General features: G+C 45.3%; 1 protein-coding gene across 1 annotated transcript in view; it reads left to right on the forward strand.

Moving 5' to 3' along the window:
• Positions 1-4,769: 4,769 nt before the first annotated feature.
• Positions 4,770-18,996, forward strand: part of ADAMTS5 (ADAM metallopeptidase with thrombospondin type 1 motif 5) — a gene marked incomplete at its 5' end in the record, with an annotated part of 41,614 nt that continues 27,387 nt past the window's right edge. Inside the window, 2 exons of the mRNA XM_082303968.1 lie at positions 4,770-5,729; positions 17,240-17,372. Coding sequence (XP_082160094.1) covers positions 4,770-5,729; positions 17,240-17,372 — 1,093 coding nt within the window. The remainder of the gene's footprint in view (positions 5,730-17,239; positions 17,373-18,996) is intronic.

Raw genomic sequence — 18,996 nt, forward strand, 5'->3', positions numbered from 1 at the left:
CCACTATATCTAGTCCTTTCCAGAGCACTAACCAAAAACATTCATCTTTAAGAGTTCTTCGCAAAATTACTTATAATGAGTATTTTATTTAATAATGAGCACTTTAGAAATAAATGTCTTCAGTGGTTTTAATGCATCACCATAGGAAAGCTTTAAAAAAGGAATAGACTTGAACATTATAATCATAATGTTTGGATTGTTAAAACTGCTGACAAGACCAATAAACCATGGTGGATTAAGTATCACTGATAGATTTCTGAGGGATAAAGATTTGAACAGCCTCCTGTTGCAGGCAAGCTTGATCTTGCTGATATGCATATTGAAAATGTCCCATAAAGATAACAGAGGCGTTCAATTCTCAAGAGAGACAAAGCTGTCCCATGTTAAGAAGTGTGTTGCTACAGGTAGCTTCTTGGATAGGAACTTACCCAAACCTGGGTCCAGTTCCCAGCCATATGCCTGTGTTGATCACAAGCTTATTAAATGTTTTATGGTTGATATTACTTCAGAACATGCTGAGCAGGCAATTTTCTTGGGTTTAAGTGGATCTTCCTATAATTTTACAGAAAAAAATATCATCTCCTGTAGTAATTCCTATCTCCCCTGTGCAATTACATAGATATGTCAGACACTTCTAGCACGAGAACAATAAAAGCTAAACCGAATTTTTTTTTTAATTCCCAAGGAGGAAGAATTAAGGTAATGATGAAAGACAGACTGTGTTGGGTAGGAAATCTCAGCTAGGCCTTGACTACTGTCAGGGGGCTGTAGGCAGACACTGGACTAATTTATTGACACCTTGGATTCATGGGTTTCTACCCCTAGTAATGTGACTGAAAATTGAAAAAGAGGTGATGTAAAATGGGACCCTTCTATAAGACAGTTTGAAGGCCATGTGGGTAAAATGATTACCAACTTTGTCAGATTCTACATGTCTCTCAAGCTATTCCTTCACACGAGTGTTTATAATGCTTAGAGCGATATTTCTTACATGGCTAAAATACTATATAATCAGGAATCCCCAGCTACCAAGGCTGTTGCTTGAAGGATCCTGAAGGGTTTCATGGACAAACTCAGGGGGTGAAATACAACCTTAATGAAAGCAGCTTGCAGCTCCCAGAGACTCAGGGGGACTGGATCTTTTTACATTAGGACTGAAGTTGGTCCGAAGTGTACAAAACTTGTGTTGTGCCTTAAAGCTAATTGAGGATTTGTGGCTCTCCGTCTCTCAGTTGGGAAAGGTCAACTTTGAGATTTCCAGGTCAAAACTGTTTGACAAGGATTTAGTGTCATCCACAACTTGGGACAAGCTAACAGGCTTTCTTGTTTAAAGGCAATGCTGCAACTGTAAAAAGAGGCTAAGAGGGCAAAACTGGGAGGAAAAAGAAGATGGTTTGTTTAAGTGATTTATCCTTACACTTCAAGACTCTGAGACTAGAAGAGGGTTCCTCTTGTTGTATGAGGCATGACTGACCTATCTTTCCATTCTTGCACTGCTGAGTTATTACAGTTTTGAAATGTAAATAGGAAAGACTTCATAATCTATGGGGTAATCTGCGTGGGCTAATTTGTACCTTCCTGGAAAGCCTAGATCCTTGCTTGGTGAAACAGGGCATTGTGGAGGCTTAGCCAACTTTTCCTGTCATTTGAGAAATCAAAGACAACAGAAGAGACAAGCAGTGAGACGCACCATTTAATTACCACTAACCCTTCTAAGCATTCCTGTTTTTCCTAGGCTACATGGCTGGACAGTTGGAATTATGCTGTAGCACGGGAGAACATTACACTGGCCTCTTGTGTACCATATGCCTTTTCATTGACAAACTAACACTTTTTTAATGAGAGTTTCTGAGGTTGTTATCCAAACTGCATTCCTTATCCCAGATCTCATCTTTAGCACCTCTCCCAGAGGTATCTGGGAGTTTGGACCCAGACATATATGCAAATCCAGGGCTTGATCAGGTCCCAGTGAAGTCAATAAAAATATTGCTGCTGCTGAACAGATATCCACTAGGCTCAAATGAAAAGTAAAAGCCATCCAAGAAAAAATGGGAGACCAATTACGGGTTCTTTTTTTAATCAAAATATGCCTTCTTCATCTCTCTCTCTCCCTTTAATTTTTTTTTTTTTACTGTCTTAACTTTATAACTAGTTTAAAGTAACTGAGAAAATGTTTAAATTTTAAAATGTTGAATAGTCCTGGACCAATGCCAAAAAAATGTCATGTGACCTTCCTGATATAGAACTCTTCATTTTGGAACTTACTGATTCCAGTCAAGAATTTTTGGTGATGATAAAACACTGAAATGTAGGAAAAGAAATACCAGGAGGTTGAGAAATTAACTTCCGTTCGCAGGTATCACCATTTCTGGAAAAATGGAAAAAGAAAAAAGAACACCTGCAAAACTTTGCTGCATTAAATATTTCATAAGCATAACCTCAGGGTTATGTTAATGTAATCATTTACATGGGAATATTAATTTTTGAAACGTTTGTTGCATTAGTTAACCTGTTCTTTACAGAAGCGTTAGACTCTCGAAGCGGCGTCGGGGAGGCACGGGGGCAGGTGCTGGTCTGCCGCTCTGCGCGCAGCCCACCGCCACGGCCCCCATCCTGCCAAGCATCGCAGAGGTGCGCATCATTCCCTTGCGGAGGGGGCGGTCGGGCCGAGAGGCTGATGCGGGCTAGGGCGGGACCGGGGACCCGCGTCCCCTGTGGAGTCCTGCAGGTAGGGAGCACCTGCTCCTGGCACCCGGCTGGGGACGTGGAGAGGAATCAGGAGATAGATAACTTTTGTTTCCCACGGGTCCGTGTTTGCGCCGGTGGCACCGAGCAGGCACCGGGGGGATGCGGGGCCGCGCACCGCAGCCGGAGGGAAGCCGGCAGAGCCGGACCCCTCCGGGGTCCCGCTCCTCTCGCCGTCCCGGAGCCCAGGCTGCCTTCCAGCCCTTGATCTCGGCAGAGGGTGAGCGGTTTGCCAATCTCCTCTCACTCTCCGGGCAGCGGTAAGGTGGAAAGGGCAGATGAAAAAGTGAAGGCAGACATCTGCCCTTTGCGGTGTCCCCCTCGGAGCACGAAGCGGGGGAAGGAAGGCGAGGGGACAGGGTGAGCGGGCGTGTGTGTCAGGCAGCCGGGGGTGATCTAAGTGTCTGAAGTCATTCGAAAGGTCAAAGCAAGCATTAGCTCTTCCCCGCCCTGCCTCCTCCTCGGGGGCTCGGGGGCCATCACAGCCCGCCCAAACTAGATGACAGCTTGCCGGGACTTAATGACAGGCTGGGTGCAGAGGAGCCGCGGCCGCCCAGACAAAGGGAGGCAGCTGGGTGCTGCCGCCGACCCGAGGAGGTGCCGGGGCAGGGGACGAGCCGGGGCAGGGCGGGCAGCGGACGGGACGCGCCCCCCCCGGCCGCCCCGCTCCCCCCGGCCGCCCCCCGGCCGCCCCGCATCACCGGCGCTCTCGGAAAAGCCCCGGCCGCTTCCCTCCCCTCCGAGAGCCAGGCGTAAACCTGCCTCCTCCGCTCAACGCTGCACCGTGACCGGCAGCGCCGGGCGGGAGAGAGGGGGGAGCGGGCAGGACGCGAGGTAAGCGCAGCTCCGCCGCCCCGGCCGGCGGTGGCACCTCAGACCCCGGGGGCCTCTGTGGCTTTAAGCCATTCGAGGGAAATCTTGCGTTTTTCATACACAAACATTTTTTTTTCTCTCTCTCTCCCGGTCTCTCTCCCCTCCCCGGCTTCCTCCCTCTCTTCCCCTCTCCTGCCTCCCTCTCTCCCGCTCCCTCTCCCTCCTTTTCTCCTCCCCCCGCAGCCCCCCCCTTTCCCCCTCCCCTCAAGTTTCTCCCTCTGTCTGATTAAATGAGAAGGAAGTGTGGGAGTGGTGGTTTTGAAGCTCTCCCTTTAAGAGGCAGCCTGCAGTGACGAATTGTTGAAATTGCCATTGCAGGATGGCATTCCGCTATAAATTCATTGTTCCACCTCCTCTCATCTTCACATTTCTCTCCCTTCTCCTCTTGTTCACATCGACAGACTGGGGATAACAACAACAACAACAGAAAAGATACAGGGAGGGGGTTTTTTGCAAAAATCCGGGACGTTTTCCGCTTCTTGGGCTTTTTTTTTTTTTTTTTCCTTTTTTTTTTTTTTCTTCTTTTTAACCATCTCACCGGAGACGATCGAGGCGGTTTTTTGGTGCCTGAATTTCTTCTCTCCCCTTCTCCTCCTTCTCTTCAAAACAAAAGGGGGCAAAAGAAGGAAAGGGAGCCCACCGGAGCCCGAGAAAGTGCCGAGTCGCAGCAGACCTGCCCCCTGCCCCTGCTGCTGCTGCTGCTGCTGCTGGTGATGATCCGGTGACTACAGCAGAGAAGTGGAAGAGGAGTGGGAAGTGCTCAAACTTCTCTACTTGCCGGCTCCGAGCCTCCTCTCCTCCTTTTTCTCTCCCCCCCTCCCTCTGCCTCCCCAGCAGCAGCGGTTTGGGATTTTTTGCCTCTCTCTCTCCTTCCATGTGCTCCCGGCTCTTCCCTGCAGAGAAACACAAAGTTCACACGCGAGCGGCTTTTGTTGACATTTTTTTCTCTCACACTTGAGTTTGGGAGGGAGAACTTTCTTTTTACTTTTTTTTTCTTTTTTTCCCCTCCTTCCCCCTTCTCTCCTTCCCTTAACTACGTCGCTGCACCCCGCCGAGCGGCTCCTTCCACCCCCCCTCCCCAACTCTCGTTATTCTTATTACTCCTGGTAATTATCACCGCCACTGTGGCCGCTGCTGACGGCGAGGCAAGCATGCTCCTGAAGCTGCTCTCCCTGCTGCTGGCCGCCGAGCTGCACCTCGCTCTGGCCCAGCCGCCGGCACCTGCCGACGACGGAGCGCCGCCGCCCCCCGCCGCCGCCGCCCCGCCGCCGCCCCGGCCCCGGCCCCGGCCGGGCCCTCCCCCCGGGCCGCCCCGCCGCCCCCCGCCGCCCCGCGGGGCCAGCGGCGTCGTGCGGCGCCTCGACCCGACCTACGCGGGGGGCGGCAAGGCGGGCTACGTCCTCTACGCCGGCGGCCAGCGCTTCCTCCTCGACCTGGAGCGGGACGAGGCGGTGGGGGCGCGGGCGCCGCGGGCCGGCGGGCCGCCGCGCTGCTACTACCGCGGCACGGTGGACGGCAGCCCGCGCTCCCTGGCCGTCTTCAACCTCTGCGGCGGCCTCGACGGCTTCTTCGCCGTGGGCCGCTCCCGCTACACCGTCAGGCCGGCGCGGCGCGGCGGGGAGGCGGCCGGCCCGCGGATCTACGGGGAGGGCCCGGCCCGCGCCCCGCACCTCTTCCGCAGGGACCGCTTCAGCTTCGAGACGGTGCCGGCCCGCACCAGCTGCGAGACCCGCGACCCGGCCGCGGCGGCGGCGGCGGGGGACGGCCGGCGGCGGCGGCGGCGGCGTCGCTCCGTCTCCCGGGCCCGGCAGGTGGAGCTGCTGCTGGTGGCCGACGCCTCCATGGTCCGCAAGTACGGGAAGGGGCTGCAGCACTACCTGCTCACCCTGGCCTCCATCGCCTCCCGGCTCTACGCCCACGCCAGCCTGGAGAACCACGTCCGGCTGGCCGTGGTGAAGGTGGTGGCCCTGGGGGAGAAGGAGAAGGGGCTGGAGGTCAACAGGAATGCCGCCACCACCCTCAAGAACTTCTGCAAGTGGCAGCACCAGCACAACCGCCTCGACGACGACCACGACGAGCACTACGACGCTGCCATCCTCTTCACCCGCGAGGTAGGCATCGCCCCGACCGACGGCGACTTGGTGTCTCTCGGACGATGTGTCGTGGGGTGGCTGGGCTGCGACGAGGCCGCCTTGGCAGCCCTCCAGCCACGTTGCCTGGCTTTGCCTGGTGGTTGCTTCCCCGCTCACGGCCTCGGCCTTTCCGTTGGGTTGCGCTGCATCTCAGGGACCGGCACCCACGCACACAGCTGCCGGGGATGGAAGAGGGGTTGATAACCCAACTAATTGCGTATGCGCTTGTGTGTGCCCCTTCCCCTGCGAGGTCATCCCCGCTGCGGGTACGCGGTTGTTCGTGTCAGTGCGGTACTGGGACTCCTGCCAGGGTGGAGAGGTGGTAAGGTGCCTGGTTGGGGGGCTTGGCTGAGGCCGCCTGACTTATCTGTGCCTGAGAGGTGACGTTGTTCCATCTTTCCCAGTGAGATGTTTCACACACAGCCCCTCTCTCTCCAGGGAGGTGGTCCAGGGCTGATCACGCTCCCTAGCCTAAATTAGTCCCCAAACCAACCTGCTAGTGAAAATGATGAAAAACACCTTAAAAGTACATGCGGCTTCCTTGTTGAGTGCGTTGAGATGCTATTTCCAGCAAGAATAGCTCCGCCGCACTGGAAGCCGGCAGCGCTTGTGGTTCAAGGGTAGGACGTAAACGCAAACCGCAGGTAAACAGAGCTGCAGAAGTTGAGTGAGTTGGGCTGGTGGTGAGGGGATGCAGTCTCTTTCTCGTTCACCAAGTGAAAAATGGGTGTCCTGATCAACAGTGGGTTGGATCCGTCCGGTCTTACCCATGCGGAGCTGTGCCTTGCTCCCTGCCCGGTTGTTAATTGCATTGCCAGAGGTCGTTAAGGGACATTGCTCTAGTAGACATGTGGCCGAGTTTATGCAATGAAGTTCTTCTGTAAGAATATCCCTTCAGCGGTTTGGGTTTGGTGTTTTCTTTTTTTCCCTTCCCCAAGTATGAAAAAAATAACTGCATGACTTTCCGTTCGTTTGAGTTCTCCTGCTTTTCTACATCATAGGAGCCTGCCAAAAAGGATGCTTTGGATGGTTTGTGGAAGGAGTTGCTCCAGAAGGGGGGAAAAAAAGCGCCTGGCTTGCTTTTATAGCTGTAAATAGTTGAAACATTAGGTTCTGTGTCAGTCAGGCATCACTTGTACAGCAGGAGCCTTTTTTAGCAGTTTAAAGCCCATCGGTCCAATTTCCAAGCTTTCATGTTTTTATCGTTATAATCTGAATGAAAGCAGGCTACCTAGGCTGAGTCAGAACAATCTTGTTTTTTTCTATAAACATCCTTCTTAATGGCTTATTAATTAAGCCTGGGCCAGAATCCATCACTTTTCACTAAAGAGTGTTTTTCTCTGCCAGTATTCCCATTTATTTCCCTGGGATTTATTACAATTCAGAAAGTCTTAGGGTGGCAGATTGTCAGTCTTAACAACAATTATTAAGTTAATTTGGATTGAGATAGGATGTGAATTTAAAGTTCACTTGCTTTACAGATGCTTATCTGTAATTCTTTGCATGGCTGCCCTCCTGCCAGAATGAGAGTGTGCTGCTAATCAGTAATCCACTTTCAAAGACCCCTGAGCAATGCATCTCCCGTGCATAGAGTTACTTCTTTTGGATGTAAGTAGTACCTAAACTAAGCAAAATGTCACAGTTCCTGTGGTCTCCTTCCACTCTTAAGATGCAAATATTGCTTGCACTGTTACTTCGGGATGTAAATGCTTTGCATGAAAAAAGCACAGGCTTCCATTCTCTTGGTTTACATTTTAACACGTTTAACTGTGGGATTAGCTCCTCAGTGCAGTTCAGTGTAGCTTAATCTGCTGTAATCATTTGCTGTGTGCACATGCACATTGTTTGGCATTACATTGCGGTATTTAACTCAATAAGAACAAGACTGTAGTTTCTTGCTACATGTGTTCATGATGTTCTTTGCAGGGAGTATGTGTGAGTCCACATGATTTTTATATGCTTGCACTTGAAATGTGAACATGAATCGATTTGCTCCTCTTGGAATGTAAACACAAAAAGGGTTAAAGGATGAAAAAGCAGTAGAGATGTTTCCTGGAGAAAACAGCCCCACTTTGAACTAAAGAGAGATTTTTTCCAGTTTAGCTTTTCAATGAGAGTGGCAGCAATTGGCAGGAGAATCCAACTTTTACAACTATGTTTTGAATGTATGAAGTACGTTGCTTAGCTACTAGACGCCAAGCCATGGCTGCATGTTTTGATGGGCTCTGAATACCGTCATGCTAATTTTTGAACATCCAGATGTCTTCTTCTAAATGGCTTGTTTTTTAGGCATGGGGTAAATGTGTGAGGTACATTTTCCATCTTTGTTTACTAACTGAGGCCACCTTGAACTTTGTGTCTCTGCGTCAACAGAATAATATTTGCAAATCGTTTGTCAGCCAAACGCATGTCCTCAGCTGTATGTAACTGTTTATGTGTAGTTAGAATCTACATGCCTGTTGCCATACAAGTCTCTAATATAATAATTATCTTCATTCTGGAGTGACATTTACTTGGATGTTGGTTTTGACACCAAAAGAGGCTCTCTGAAAAGATAGTAGCTTTACTCGAGTTCCTTATAAAGGAAGAATCCCGTCAGAATTCAGCACCATCGCTTTCTCCTCTTCTGTTGTCATTACTTGTTTAAAGATAAATTAATAACCATTCATAGACAAAGAGTGTGCTGGCAGCTCTCCCTTATTATAAAATTAGTACTGGTGGTTCCAATTTGTATCATCATTCATACTAGGAAGTACTTCCCATGCAAAAAGATTTTTAGAGGGAGATTTACTGATGTCGGATTAAAACATTCACTCACTTTTGGTCATAATCTGTATTTAATTTCATAAGGGCTTTAAAGCAATCATGCTGCAGAGCATAGTAAATAGTAAATAAATATGAGCATAGATTCAGTTCCCAGACAACTGGTGTTAAAACTATTTTAAGTCTCTATATTCCTTATCGGTGGTGGCAAGAACCATGTAACTATCCATTAGCTGCAGTGAATCTGTTTACTCTGTAACTGCAAGGAAGACTACAGCAATGTGTCTGGTCATTATTGTCACCTGTGTAGGAGGCTGTAAAAACCCTCAATGGCACAGAAATTATCTATCACTAAAAATTGCAGAAACGTAGTTGGGTTCCACAGTGATTATTTAAATTCCCAAAATCTAATAAGGAGAAGTATATTTTCCCAGTGGCCTCAGTCTCTGATTTTGACCCACGGTGGCCAGTACTAAGCCTGACAGAGATCTGACTTGTCAGAGCCAAAAGGTGATAATTTTCTAATAAATCCTGTGAGAGCTCTCGTTAAGGCGGTTAGGCCTTAACAGCCGTAGAGAATACATGGGTCCCCTGCTGTTCAACTACTTTGTGGTTGAGTCCTTGACAGCAGCTGTAAATTTTTGGGCCGCATGCATCCTCAGAGCATCCTCCGTGGAATATGGTGATGCAAGGATTTGATCGTCTGGTGGCCAGGTGAGTCCTCTGCCCCATGCGGCGGTAGAGAAGCAGCTGCGTGGTGGGAAGGAGGAAGGGCTCGTAAAGCCCTCCTCCCCTGGAGATTAGCTCGCTGTGTTCTCAGTGGCAGTGAAGTCAACAACAAATTTAGAATTTAGTCCGTTTCAGGCTTTTTTGTTGTGAACAGTTCTCGGAAGCTGGAAATAGGTTATCTTCAGTCTTCAGGTTTTTATGGGTGCCACAAAATACTTGCCAGATTGTTTGTCACAGTAGAAGAACGTATTAGACATGACTTGCAAACTGTACTTGAACTCAGACTGTTCTTTTCCGAGGTCCAGCCTGATCTGCAATTATCCTCTAGAATTCGTCCAATCTATTTCATTACTGACCCTTACTTAAATTTCAAGTGAACTATTGAATGCATTTGGACAAAATCCAGTTCCCTTCCTTTCCTTTCCCCCCCAGTTCTGAATCATGTGAAAATTAAAACAAGTATTTCTCACAGTAGATACAGGCAACAAGAGCAAGAAAAAAATACTTTCCCAAGTGCTTGTTAGCATCATCCATGATAGTACCATCATGCCTGGCTCTAACCAAAAGTTCATGCTAGAGCCAAAGGCCAGTGTCCTGCCTTTTTCTACACAGTAATTATATGGGTCTTGTGTGTGTGATTTAGTTTAACCGTCAGTCTGACAGTGCTGTTGAAATTTAACAGCAAGCTTTGGATTATCTCAGCTCTATAGATGATAATTTCATTGCGTCGAGCATATGCTTGCTTTGGCTCTAGTTCTTTCTTCTTTTTTGCTTTTCCATATTATCATCTTCCCGCAATTGTTATCCCATATTAGTAAAACAGATCACTCTAGCAATGGTCAACAGAACATATTTCACAAATGTTTATTATTATTACTGTGAAGAAATTATAACGTGATGTGTCTACCAGTTTCATAGTGTTTTCACCAATTTGCTTGCAAATCTAATACATTTAGATAATGTCCCTGGGGAAAATAAAGTGGGACATAATTTGTGTGGGAGAAGTAGCATGATTCACACTAATCTACAGAGATGGTGTGGAGTTTCCCCACAGAGGAACTATGGGTTAGGCAAGTTAAATCGCAGTTTTCCTTGTTCACCAGTCACCAGTTTCATAACTGAAACTTCGTTTGCCCTTCCCCTCCCCATACAGAGTCCAAATGCTAATTAATGTGCATTTTGTCAATATTTTTAAATAATCTGTGGTTTGCTTAATGCTGCTGCATTTTCTTCATGCACTTTAGGAAAAAAAGTTGTTTTGTTAATATGTACATTCGGAGCATAAAAGCTTAATCCGGTTTAGGCTCTGTTTCTAACACTTTGTTGCAGAGTGTCCGTGGATGACAAGTGCCAAGGGTCCCTGTACCATACAAGGGGAGAGTAAGAATGTGCCTGTATATCCAGTCCAGTGAGGAGGTAGTTTCTGAAGACAGCAAGTGTAGCATGCCTGTGCTAAACTTAGCCCAACAGGACATCACCCATACACTGGGTTTTCTTGAATTTCACCTTACCTGGAATTCAGAAAGACAGCTCTGTACGTTTGAGATACAAATGCCCAAAACTCAGGCCTGTATTTACTATATTAAACTGAAAAGAAGACGACATCAATTTTTAAGTTAAACTACTGGAAAAAAAGGTGTGATTTTTATTCTGGTAGGTATGGCAGGTGTCACCACTCCTGTTTTCCTCAAAAGGTAACCAGACTTCTGTCTTTCCTCTCAAAATACGGCCACAGGAGGACAAAGCAGTATCCCAGTGAGTCTGACAGGAGTCCTTCCTCGCTTCACAGCAATGGCCAGGCCCTCTCCCTGGTGCCCTAACCTGGACATCCCCATGACCAAGACCCACCAGTGTCTCAGGACGAGGATTTTTCACAGCAGGCTTCCTCCAAGGCAGCCTTCCACCATTTTGGCTTGTAAAACCTCTCTTTTAAGTGTCTAGTATCAGTTGAGGGGTAAAATAGACCATGCCCTAATTATTTTTTTCACCAGTTAGCCCTTATATCCAGTATACCTTTTGCAGTCTATCGACTTCGGTCTTGTGCTCCTTTTGCCTTCCAGACATCGCACGCTCTTTGGGTGATACCCGTAATCCTTTCTGTTTGGGTGAACCTTACTTTCCTCCACATGTGCCGTTCTGCCGTGCTGCGACATTAATAAGCTTTCACCCACTATGCAGAGGGGCGCGTGAGAGGGCGGACGCGTGGGTCCCGAAAACCGCCTGACCCCACCCTCCCTTTACAGGGCTGCGGTGGGAACGCTGCTGCAGGAAGTCGGAAAGTCGTATTTAATTCCTTCCCCTGCTTGAGGGATTTTAGGTCTGTATCGCCCACCTCCCAGGAGAGGTCCTTAACCGGTAGGTTGTAAGCTGTTCCAGGTGTTAAGGAAACTTTCCACCCCTCTGACCAAAGCTATGTCACTGTTTAGCAAGTAATTCAAGATTCATATGGTGAGAAGGAGAGAAATCGTGACCTGAAGCCACTGACTGGAGTGCACTGCTTAGAGCAAGGCAGTCTGGGTTCCCAAAGCACGGAGAGAAGACTGTTTCTGTAATTTACCGAAGGACTGTTCACTGTAAAATACAGAAGCAGGCTGAGGTCCAAAAATTAGGTCCCTTCACCAAGCACCGTAAGCACTGACTGCAGCCTGGGCTAGGCTTTGGCACATGGGCTGCAACAGGAGGAGCCGCAACTCCCTGCACGCACGGACACGTGCAGACCTTCATTGTAGACCATAGTCTGGTGTAGACCATAGGGCGCTCTCCTAAGAAACATCCTTCTAAGTATCCTCATCCCTGAAAGGAATTTGAAGCTGGATCACCTTCTTACTGGCTTTAACTGATGAGCCATTGTAAAGAAACCAGAAAAGCAAGAGAACAAACCCGCAAAGATGTGAAAGCTGTTAGCTGTGCTTTAAAAGAAGGTGATGTGCAGCTGTGCCTGATAGAAAGTCCAATCCTGTTGGTTTCTTGTACATCTGATCTGAGACGTCTGTAGGCTTAGCTTCCCTTAGGGGCAAAGATGGAGAAACATTAAGTATCTCAACTCCAATCAAGCTTTAGTATAAGCTAAGTGCTAAGCTGCTCAGGACTGTAAAACTGTAGCACTTTGGGGCCCATAAGGTCACGAGCTGCAAGCCCTATGATAACGCAAAAACCAGAGGACATGTGAGCCAGTTTTGTTCTTCTGCCCTTACATTCTACCAAACTGTCCGTGTTTGTACTTAAATCCTGTTTTGGATCTGGTCCATGGGCTCTGGCCTAATATCAGGTTTCACTAAACAGTTTATTCTTGTTTTTAAGTCTACTGCACAAATCAAAGAATTTCAGGTAAAATAAATTAACTGCTCCAGCAGGGTGCCACGGCAGTTATCTTTATTCACAACAATGCCACGTATACATGGCAAACAGCCAGGTCCTCTTGATGTACTTACAAATGCCAAGAAAACTTGGCCTTTAATAGGCTGTCTAATTAACTACTAGTCTTATGATGTACAGCTCAGTTTTCCTAAGTCATTCCTTTGCCAAAGCTTAAATCTTAACATCTATTGTCTCCTGTGTAGCAAATGCATTTCCTAGCCATTCTTCTATTTTGAAACTACTGTAATGCAGATCAAGGGCCAGACTCTGCATTCCTTCTTTAGAAATATCAAGAAACACTTATTCTTCGAAGCCTCTGCCGCTATTTGGAGGCAATTACATGAATATACAGATCTGACTGAGCAATTAACTTTTTAAATAGAAGCCACACACCAGAGCAAAATAGTCATTGGAAACTGATTTTAAGTATCATGTGAGTCTGCGCTTTCTTAGTGCTTTAGCTGGAGTGTGAAAAGTTGAGGAGACCCACACAGATTTTTTAGATTGCATCATTACATCAGGGCCTGTTTTTAAGAAAAAAAAATATTTTCAAGGGGAATAAAAACTTTTAATGTACTCCCAGAAACTTTACTTCATAAAAGTCTGAGACTGCTTTCCAAGACTGCCCAGGAAAACTTAAAATATGGCTAGTGATGCTGGTAACAAATGATCCATGGCCAGTACAGCTACAGGAGGTTTAAGTCGAAAGAAATTTTGCCATAAAGACTTAAATCAGTGGAAGTGTAAACAGGCATGATTTTCTATAACGTCGCTTGAAATCACGCTGTTGGGAAGGACTGTGTAGCTAGGGAATGGTGATTTGACCTTATAGCAAACTTTTCAGAATATCAGAGATGCCACTTGATAGGCTTCAATTATGTGTATTGTGTATACTATGTGTTGCTATGAATACAAATATATTAAAGTTCAAATCATGCAGAGGCAAGAGAAATGAAAAATAAACAAGACTATGAGTTGAGAACATAACGGAGCTGAGTCTTCAGTAATCTGCGTAAGTGATTATTGACAATGTCAGCATTAGCTTAAAAAAAGCATTCTCATGCAGTCACTGAGGACTGAAGTCTGCAACGAAAACCAGAAGGCTCAGCAGATGCTCTCTGCTCAAAACGTAGCGAAGGCATGCCCTGCTCCAGCAGCAGATGGGCAACCCGTAGACATCCCTCCCCAATAACAGCTTCATACAAAGAAGCTAACGCCAGAAAATATTTCCTGTCCTTGTTTCCAAGATCCTTTACAAGCCTCGTCCACCGCTGCCCAGCTGGGATCCGGTAGGCGGCTGCAGGGCTCCCCACGCTGCCTTGCTCAGACTGCTGGGGAGGCAGCGCGGATGTGGTCAGGGAGCTGGCTGAAGGGAATGGGGCTTTACTCTGTCCACCGCTTTCTGACCGCAGAGCGGTCACTCTCTTCTCCTTTATGGGGTTCGTTGGTCCCACACCAGCTGAGGACAGCTGTTTTCCAGCTGTCCGTGGGGTGGTGGAGGAGCTAGGTAATTTTACAAATAAGCAATTTTCAGAATCACTTATTTTCTGCTGTGGGATTTCCTAGGAGCAACCTTTAACTAATAGAGCCCTTCAAGAAATTCATTTTATCAGACCTGAAGTTAAGTTATTTCACAAAGAAAGCGTAAAGCCTGCTTTGTTTTGTCTAGACAACTGTTATGCAAATGAGCACGGCCTTGGAAGTTACTAGTGGGATGCCGAGATGTGTGGATATGTGTCATACTCCGGGAAATGATGGAAATGGCAGAACAGCTGTTTGATGAAGTGACTGGATTTGTGAGGAAAACCCAGGCATGCAGCGTGGTGCGATGTTAGTAACACGTAACATATGAAAAGTAATCAAGCATTGCTGTGTCCGTTAGTGCTTGCATATGTACATAGCTATTTTTTTTGTGTCTAACGAAGGTGGCGTAACGCAATCCTGCGCATAGCTTTTGAAATTTTGACGGTGGGATTACTAACCAGCCAAAAGTCAGAAGGGCTGCTTACGGTTAACATCCCTGTAGTAATTTTCCATGCTCCACACGTCCCATCAGAAGTAACTCTAAGGAAGTTTATGAGATTGCCCGCTTAGAAAGATTGTATTCTTTTAATTATACTTGTGTCATCAAGTCCGGAGGATCATTGTGAGGTCTGGTTGCATCTGCTGGTGTAGCTTCATAGCTGTATCACTGGCATAGCTTCTTCTTGTATGCAAATGGAAATAAATCATGCACTGGCATAAGACATCTTTGTGCTGATGTTATTGGGACCACATTGGGACCCGTACTGATGTAAGTATCTATGTAATAATGACACCCAAATACAAGAAAAGACCAAATGATACAGAATCTGCATGCAGAGACAAGACCTGAATTAATGCATTTTGTACTAGTATTGGCACTGTCAACCTGAGAGTAATTTACACCTCCTCCAGTAAGCTGCTTTCTGTCTGATTTATGTGCTTTTTGGTACTTGTATAAGAATTTCAGTTCAACTGCTTGTGTGGATTCAGTTCAAATTGCACTAGTATAAAGGTATCTTACTTCCTATACAGCTTACACTCATTTATTTAGACTGATTATATCGCCATGAAAAGGTATTTTTATTGGTACTATGCACATGCATTTTTTCTGAGTTTCGTTACTTATACTGCTGTGGGTAAACCACTTACATTTACATAGGGTAAACTCTATGTAAAATGTACCCTTAGACTGAAAGAGCCAGATTCAGAAGTGATACATAAAGGGCTAAATGGATGTGAACCCAAGCAAAAGCAATAGGAGTTTAAGGACTGTATCTCCCTTGTTGAATATGCCCCAGGTGTTTGACGCTATAATAAGATGACCTCACTTAGGGCCCCTTGCAGCATTGGTCTAGAGATGCTGAAGATGAGATGGAGTTTATTTGCCTAAATAAAACTGGGAAAAAAAATTGCATTTCTGTTAAAGTACTTGAAAATGGACATCCTTATTCTGTACCTTCCCATAACCCATGCAGAGCCAGAAGCAAAGTCTGGGGAGCTAATTGGATGTCAAGGGTGGGAGCCAGTGGGGTTAGAGAGAAAATTGCCTGCATGTTTTCTGCATTGCTACAGAATGGAAGGTTTTCTTAAACCATGGATTATACCTGTGAAAATTTGGGAATTGAAATACTTTTGAACTTTATTCCTTCTCTTCTTGTGAGGCTGTTTTGTTCATTGGTACTGCGGTATTTAAGTCTTGACATTAAGTAGCACCAAGAGTGCACTTACCAAAAAGAGTTCCCAGACACCTGGAAGCCAGAACTGATCCCAAAATTCTTGCTCCATATATGTAATATTGCTATGTAATTTTAGCTTGAAAATTCCTTTATTTCATCTTGGGGAAAAACAAATACACTTTTTTTGTTAAAGAGATGCTCTGTCACAGTATCTGTGAATTCAGTGTGTTTCCCTTTGACTTCAGTGGGATTTTAATCCTGTGCACTTTCAAGTTTGCCTAAATTTGAAACTATCATAATCTGTGAACATTGTTGACCTGAAGCCTCATACAGGATATCTGTTATTTGGAGGGATTAATTATGAAAGGCTTCATAAAAGAAAGTCATTCTAAAAGGAGATCTGAAGGGAGGAAGAGAGTCTTAAAAATGAAGGGAAAAAAGGTACTCTGATCATTCTGATAATAACGTTTGATAATACTGTCATGCCTTGAAAATGACAATTTCATTCAACCACAATGAAATGTTGAACTGTTCCAAACAGCATGGGACCTACTTTTCCTTCTCAACCAAAAAAGCATATATATGTATATTCAGACTAGTATTCTTCCGTCTGCTTCAGCAGAAGCACTGAAAAGTTACTGCTGATGATTAAAACACTATGTCTGACCAAAGCTGCCTTCATTGTTATCATTATCATTATTTCCATTCCATCCTGGAATGGAAAAAAAAAACTTAATGCTACCTGCATGGTTTTTGGAGACACCCCATATCTACAAGTAGGAAACGTGATCGAGTTGTTGCACTAGTAAGACTAGGAATCAAGGGATTTTATACTGTGTCATATCACTGGCTCTTTAAGCAACCTCTAAGAATTGCTTAAATACTTGGTATATTGGGTAATACATTATTAATCATTGTACTACGTGACAGATGTGACATGAGGTTTAATATATAACAATCTAATTTCTTTAAGCGCAAGTATAAGACTTGCCTTTGGAAAAGAAAGGTGATCTCTGGTTCAGGAACTGATCAGGAATCTGAAGCTTTCTGTGCCTTCGTTCATGTTCTCTAAATAAAGAGAATATTCTATTTTTATTGTCAATGAAGAAATGCTTCTACGGCATGTATTTTGAGTACCTAACTCAATGCAAGTCTGAACCTCTGTATGCATAGCAGAAATACGAACTTAACTAACAATAATTAATTACAGAACGTATCCAAATCCTGTTAAAGTCAATGAAAATACTCACACTGACTTTACCAGGGGTGGGATTGGGTCATCGTGCTTTTAAACTGCATTGACATCTGTAGATGGAAGCTTATATTGATGTTTTTGTCCAGGTTCTGCTGTTTGCAGAGAGCTGGTGACTTTAACATGTTGTTACCTATGGGTGTAAAAATTTATTTTAATGCCTTTTTTTTTTTTTCCTTCCTGGGCAGGATTTATGTGGGCATCATTCATGTGATACTCTGGGAATGGCAGACGTTGGGACCATATGCTCTCCTGAGCGCAGCTGTGCAGTGATTGAAGATGACGGCCTCCATGCGGCTTTTACAGTGGCTCACGAAATTGGTATGCAGTGCCTTTTCTGTTCGCTTGCCAAATCAAACACTTGTAACAGCTGCATTAGTAACCAAAATACTACGCAATTAATTCCAGATTTCCCCTGGTCCAGATACTCACTTGGGGATTAAGGCTGTATACATATACACTTCAGGGTTAACTAATAAGGGATCAGAAGGCAAGTGAAGGCGCACAGTAGGTGTTTCCTTTCTGACAGTGTCGTTTCTAAGCGGTAGTTGAAGTGAAAATTCAAAGGCTGCTGCTACTGTCCAAAGATGTCAATACGTGTCCCTCCTGAGAAGGCATTTGGCTCATCTGTTGGAATTCGCATGCATTTAGTGCATACACAGTGGAAAATAATTCACCTTTTTGAACTACTTCCATGCTCTACTGTTACGAAAATTTTTCTTGGGACAATGTATTACCTTCAGAGGAAGGCTTTTGTGGAAAAAACAGAATTCTAATATTTTTCCAAGTGTATGGAAATTCCACCTTTATGATAAAATATGGTACTAATGTGAATCCTGAAATAAGTGAAATAGTATTTAGGTGATGAAGGTTTGGTCAAAAAAACTGTTTAACTTCATTTCAGTTTCCACCTCAGTGAACAGCAATTTAATGTAGGAGCCTTACATGTACTCTTCAGAAGGATTTAAGATAGAATTAGTGACAGAAGAAAGTTCATATCCTGGGGTATTATGTCTGTCATGATATATTCCTTCAGAGAGACTGCTGCCATCTTGATTATTTTTAATTTACTAACGTTTTGTGAGCTGTGTTCACTGGAAATATATTCAGTATGAGGGCTATTCGCTTTGGTGAGTGAACAGCAATTTAAAAGTGGAGAACATTCTTTTTTTTTTAACATTCTTGGAAGGAAATAACAAGGAAAGGAGAACTTTCAGAGAGAGCCAATTTCTGAATTGCCTTGTACCTCATGCCAAACCAAAGTAAAGTTTGCTTTGGGAGTATCATTGCAGTAGTTCAATTTTCAAGTAGCTAGCAGGTAGAGCCCAAGAGTTGTGTGCCTTATATATACATCTGGCTCAGCAGCCAGAGGTCACCAAGTATGAAAAAGCAGCTGGCATGTCGGCGCCCTGACCCTTCAATGATTAGTGAACCTAACCCTACTGCTGTTATGGTGCTACAAAGAAATGAAATCAGTAGTGGCTGGAGAGGGATCATGTGTTGCATGAAAACATATTGTGGCAGAATGAGTCCCCAAAACAGAAATTTTATTTTAATAAACAAGAATATAATTATAAAAGAAAAAGCCTGTTGAAATCAGTAATTCAGAGAATTTGGAGATAAGTACAGCAATACATCAAATACAACTTCACATCAGATGAGTTTAGTGGCATCAAACCTGGATGCTGTGAAGCTAATAAACCATCACAAACATGGTCTAGAACTGGGACAAGTAGATAAATCGGCAAAGTTAGCCTGTCACTCAAAGGCCAGTCTGCTGGAGGGACTGCCTGTAGCTTCTTGCATCCAGAAGTGATGCTTACTGCTGAAGGTTAGTGGGCATTGGTGACGTTGGATGAGGGACCTTCTTGTGATGCCAGTGTTGATACATCTGGTGTGTGAAGAGGCGAGTAATGTGTCTTGACGACCATTTTATCAGCAGTAA

The sequence above is a fragment of the Platalea leucorodia genome, assembly GCF_965183815.1.
Source record: "Platalea leucorodia genome assembly, chromosome: 2".
Lineage (NCBI taxonomy): Eukaryota > Metazoa > Chordata > Aves > Pelecaniformes > Threskiornithidae > Platalea > Platalea leucorodia.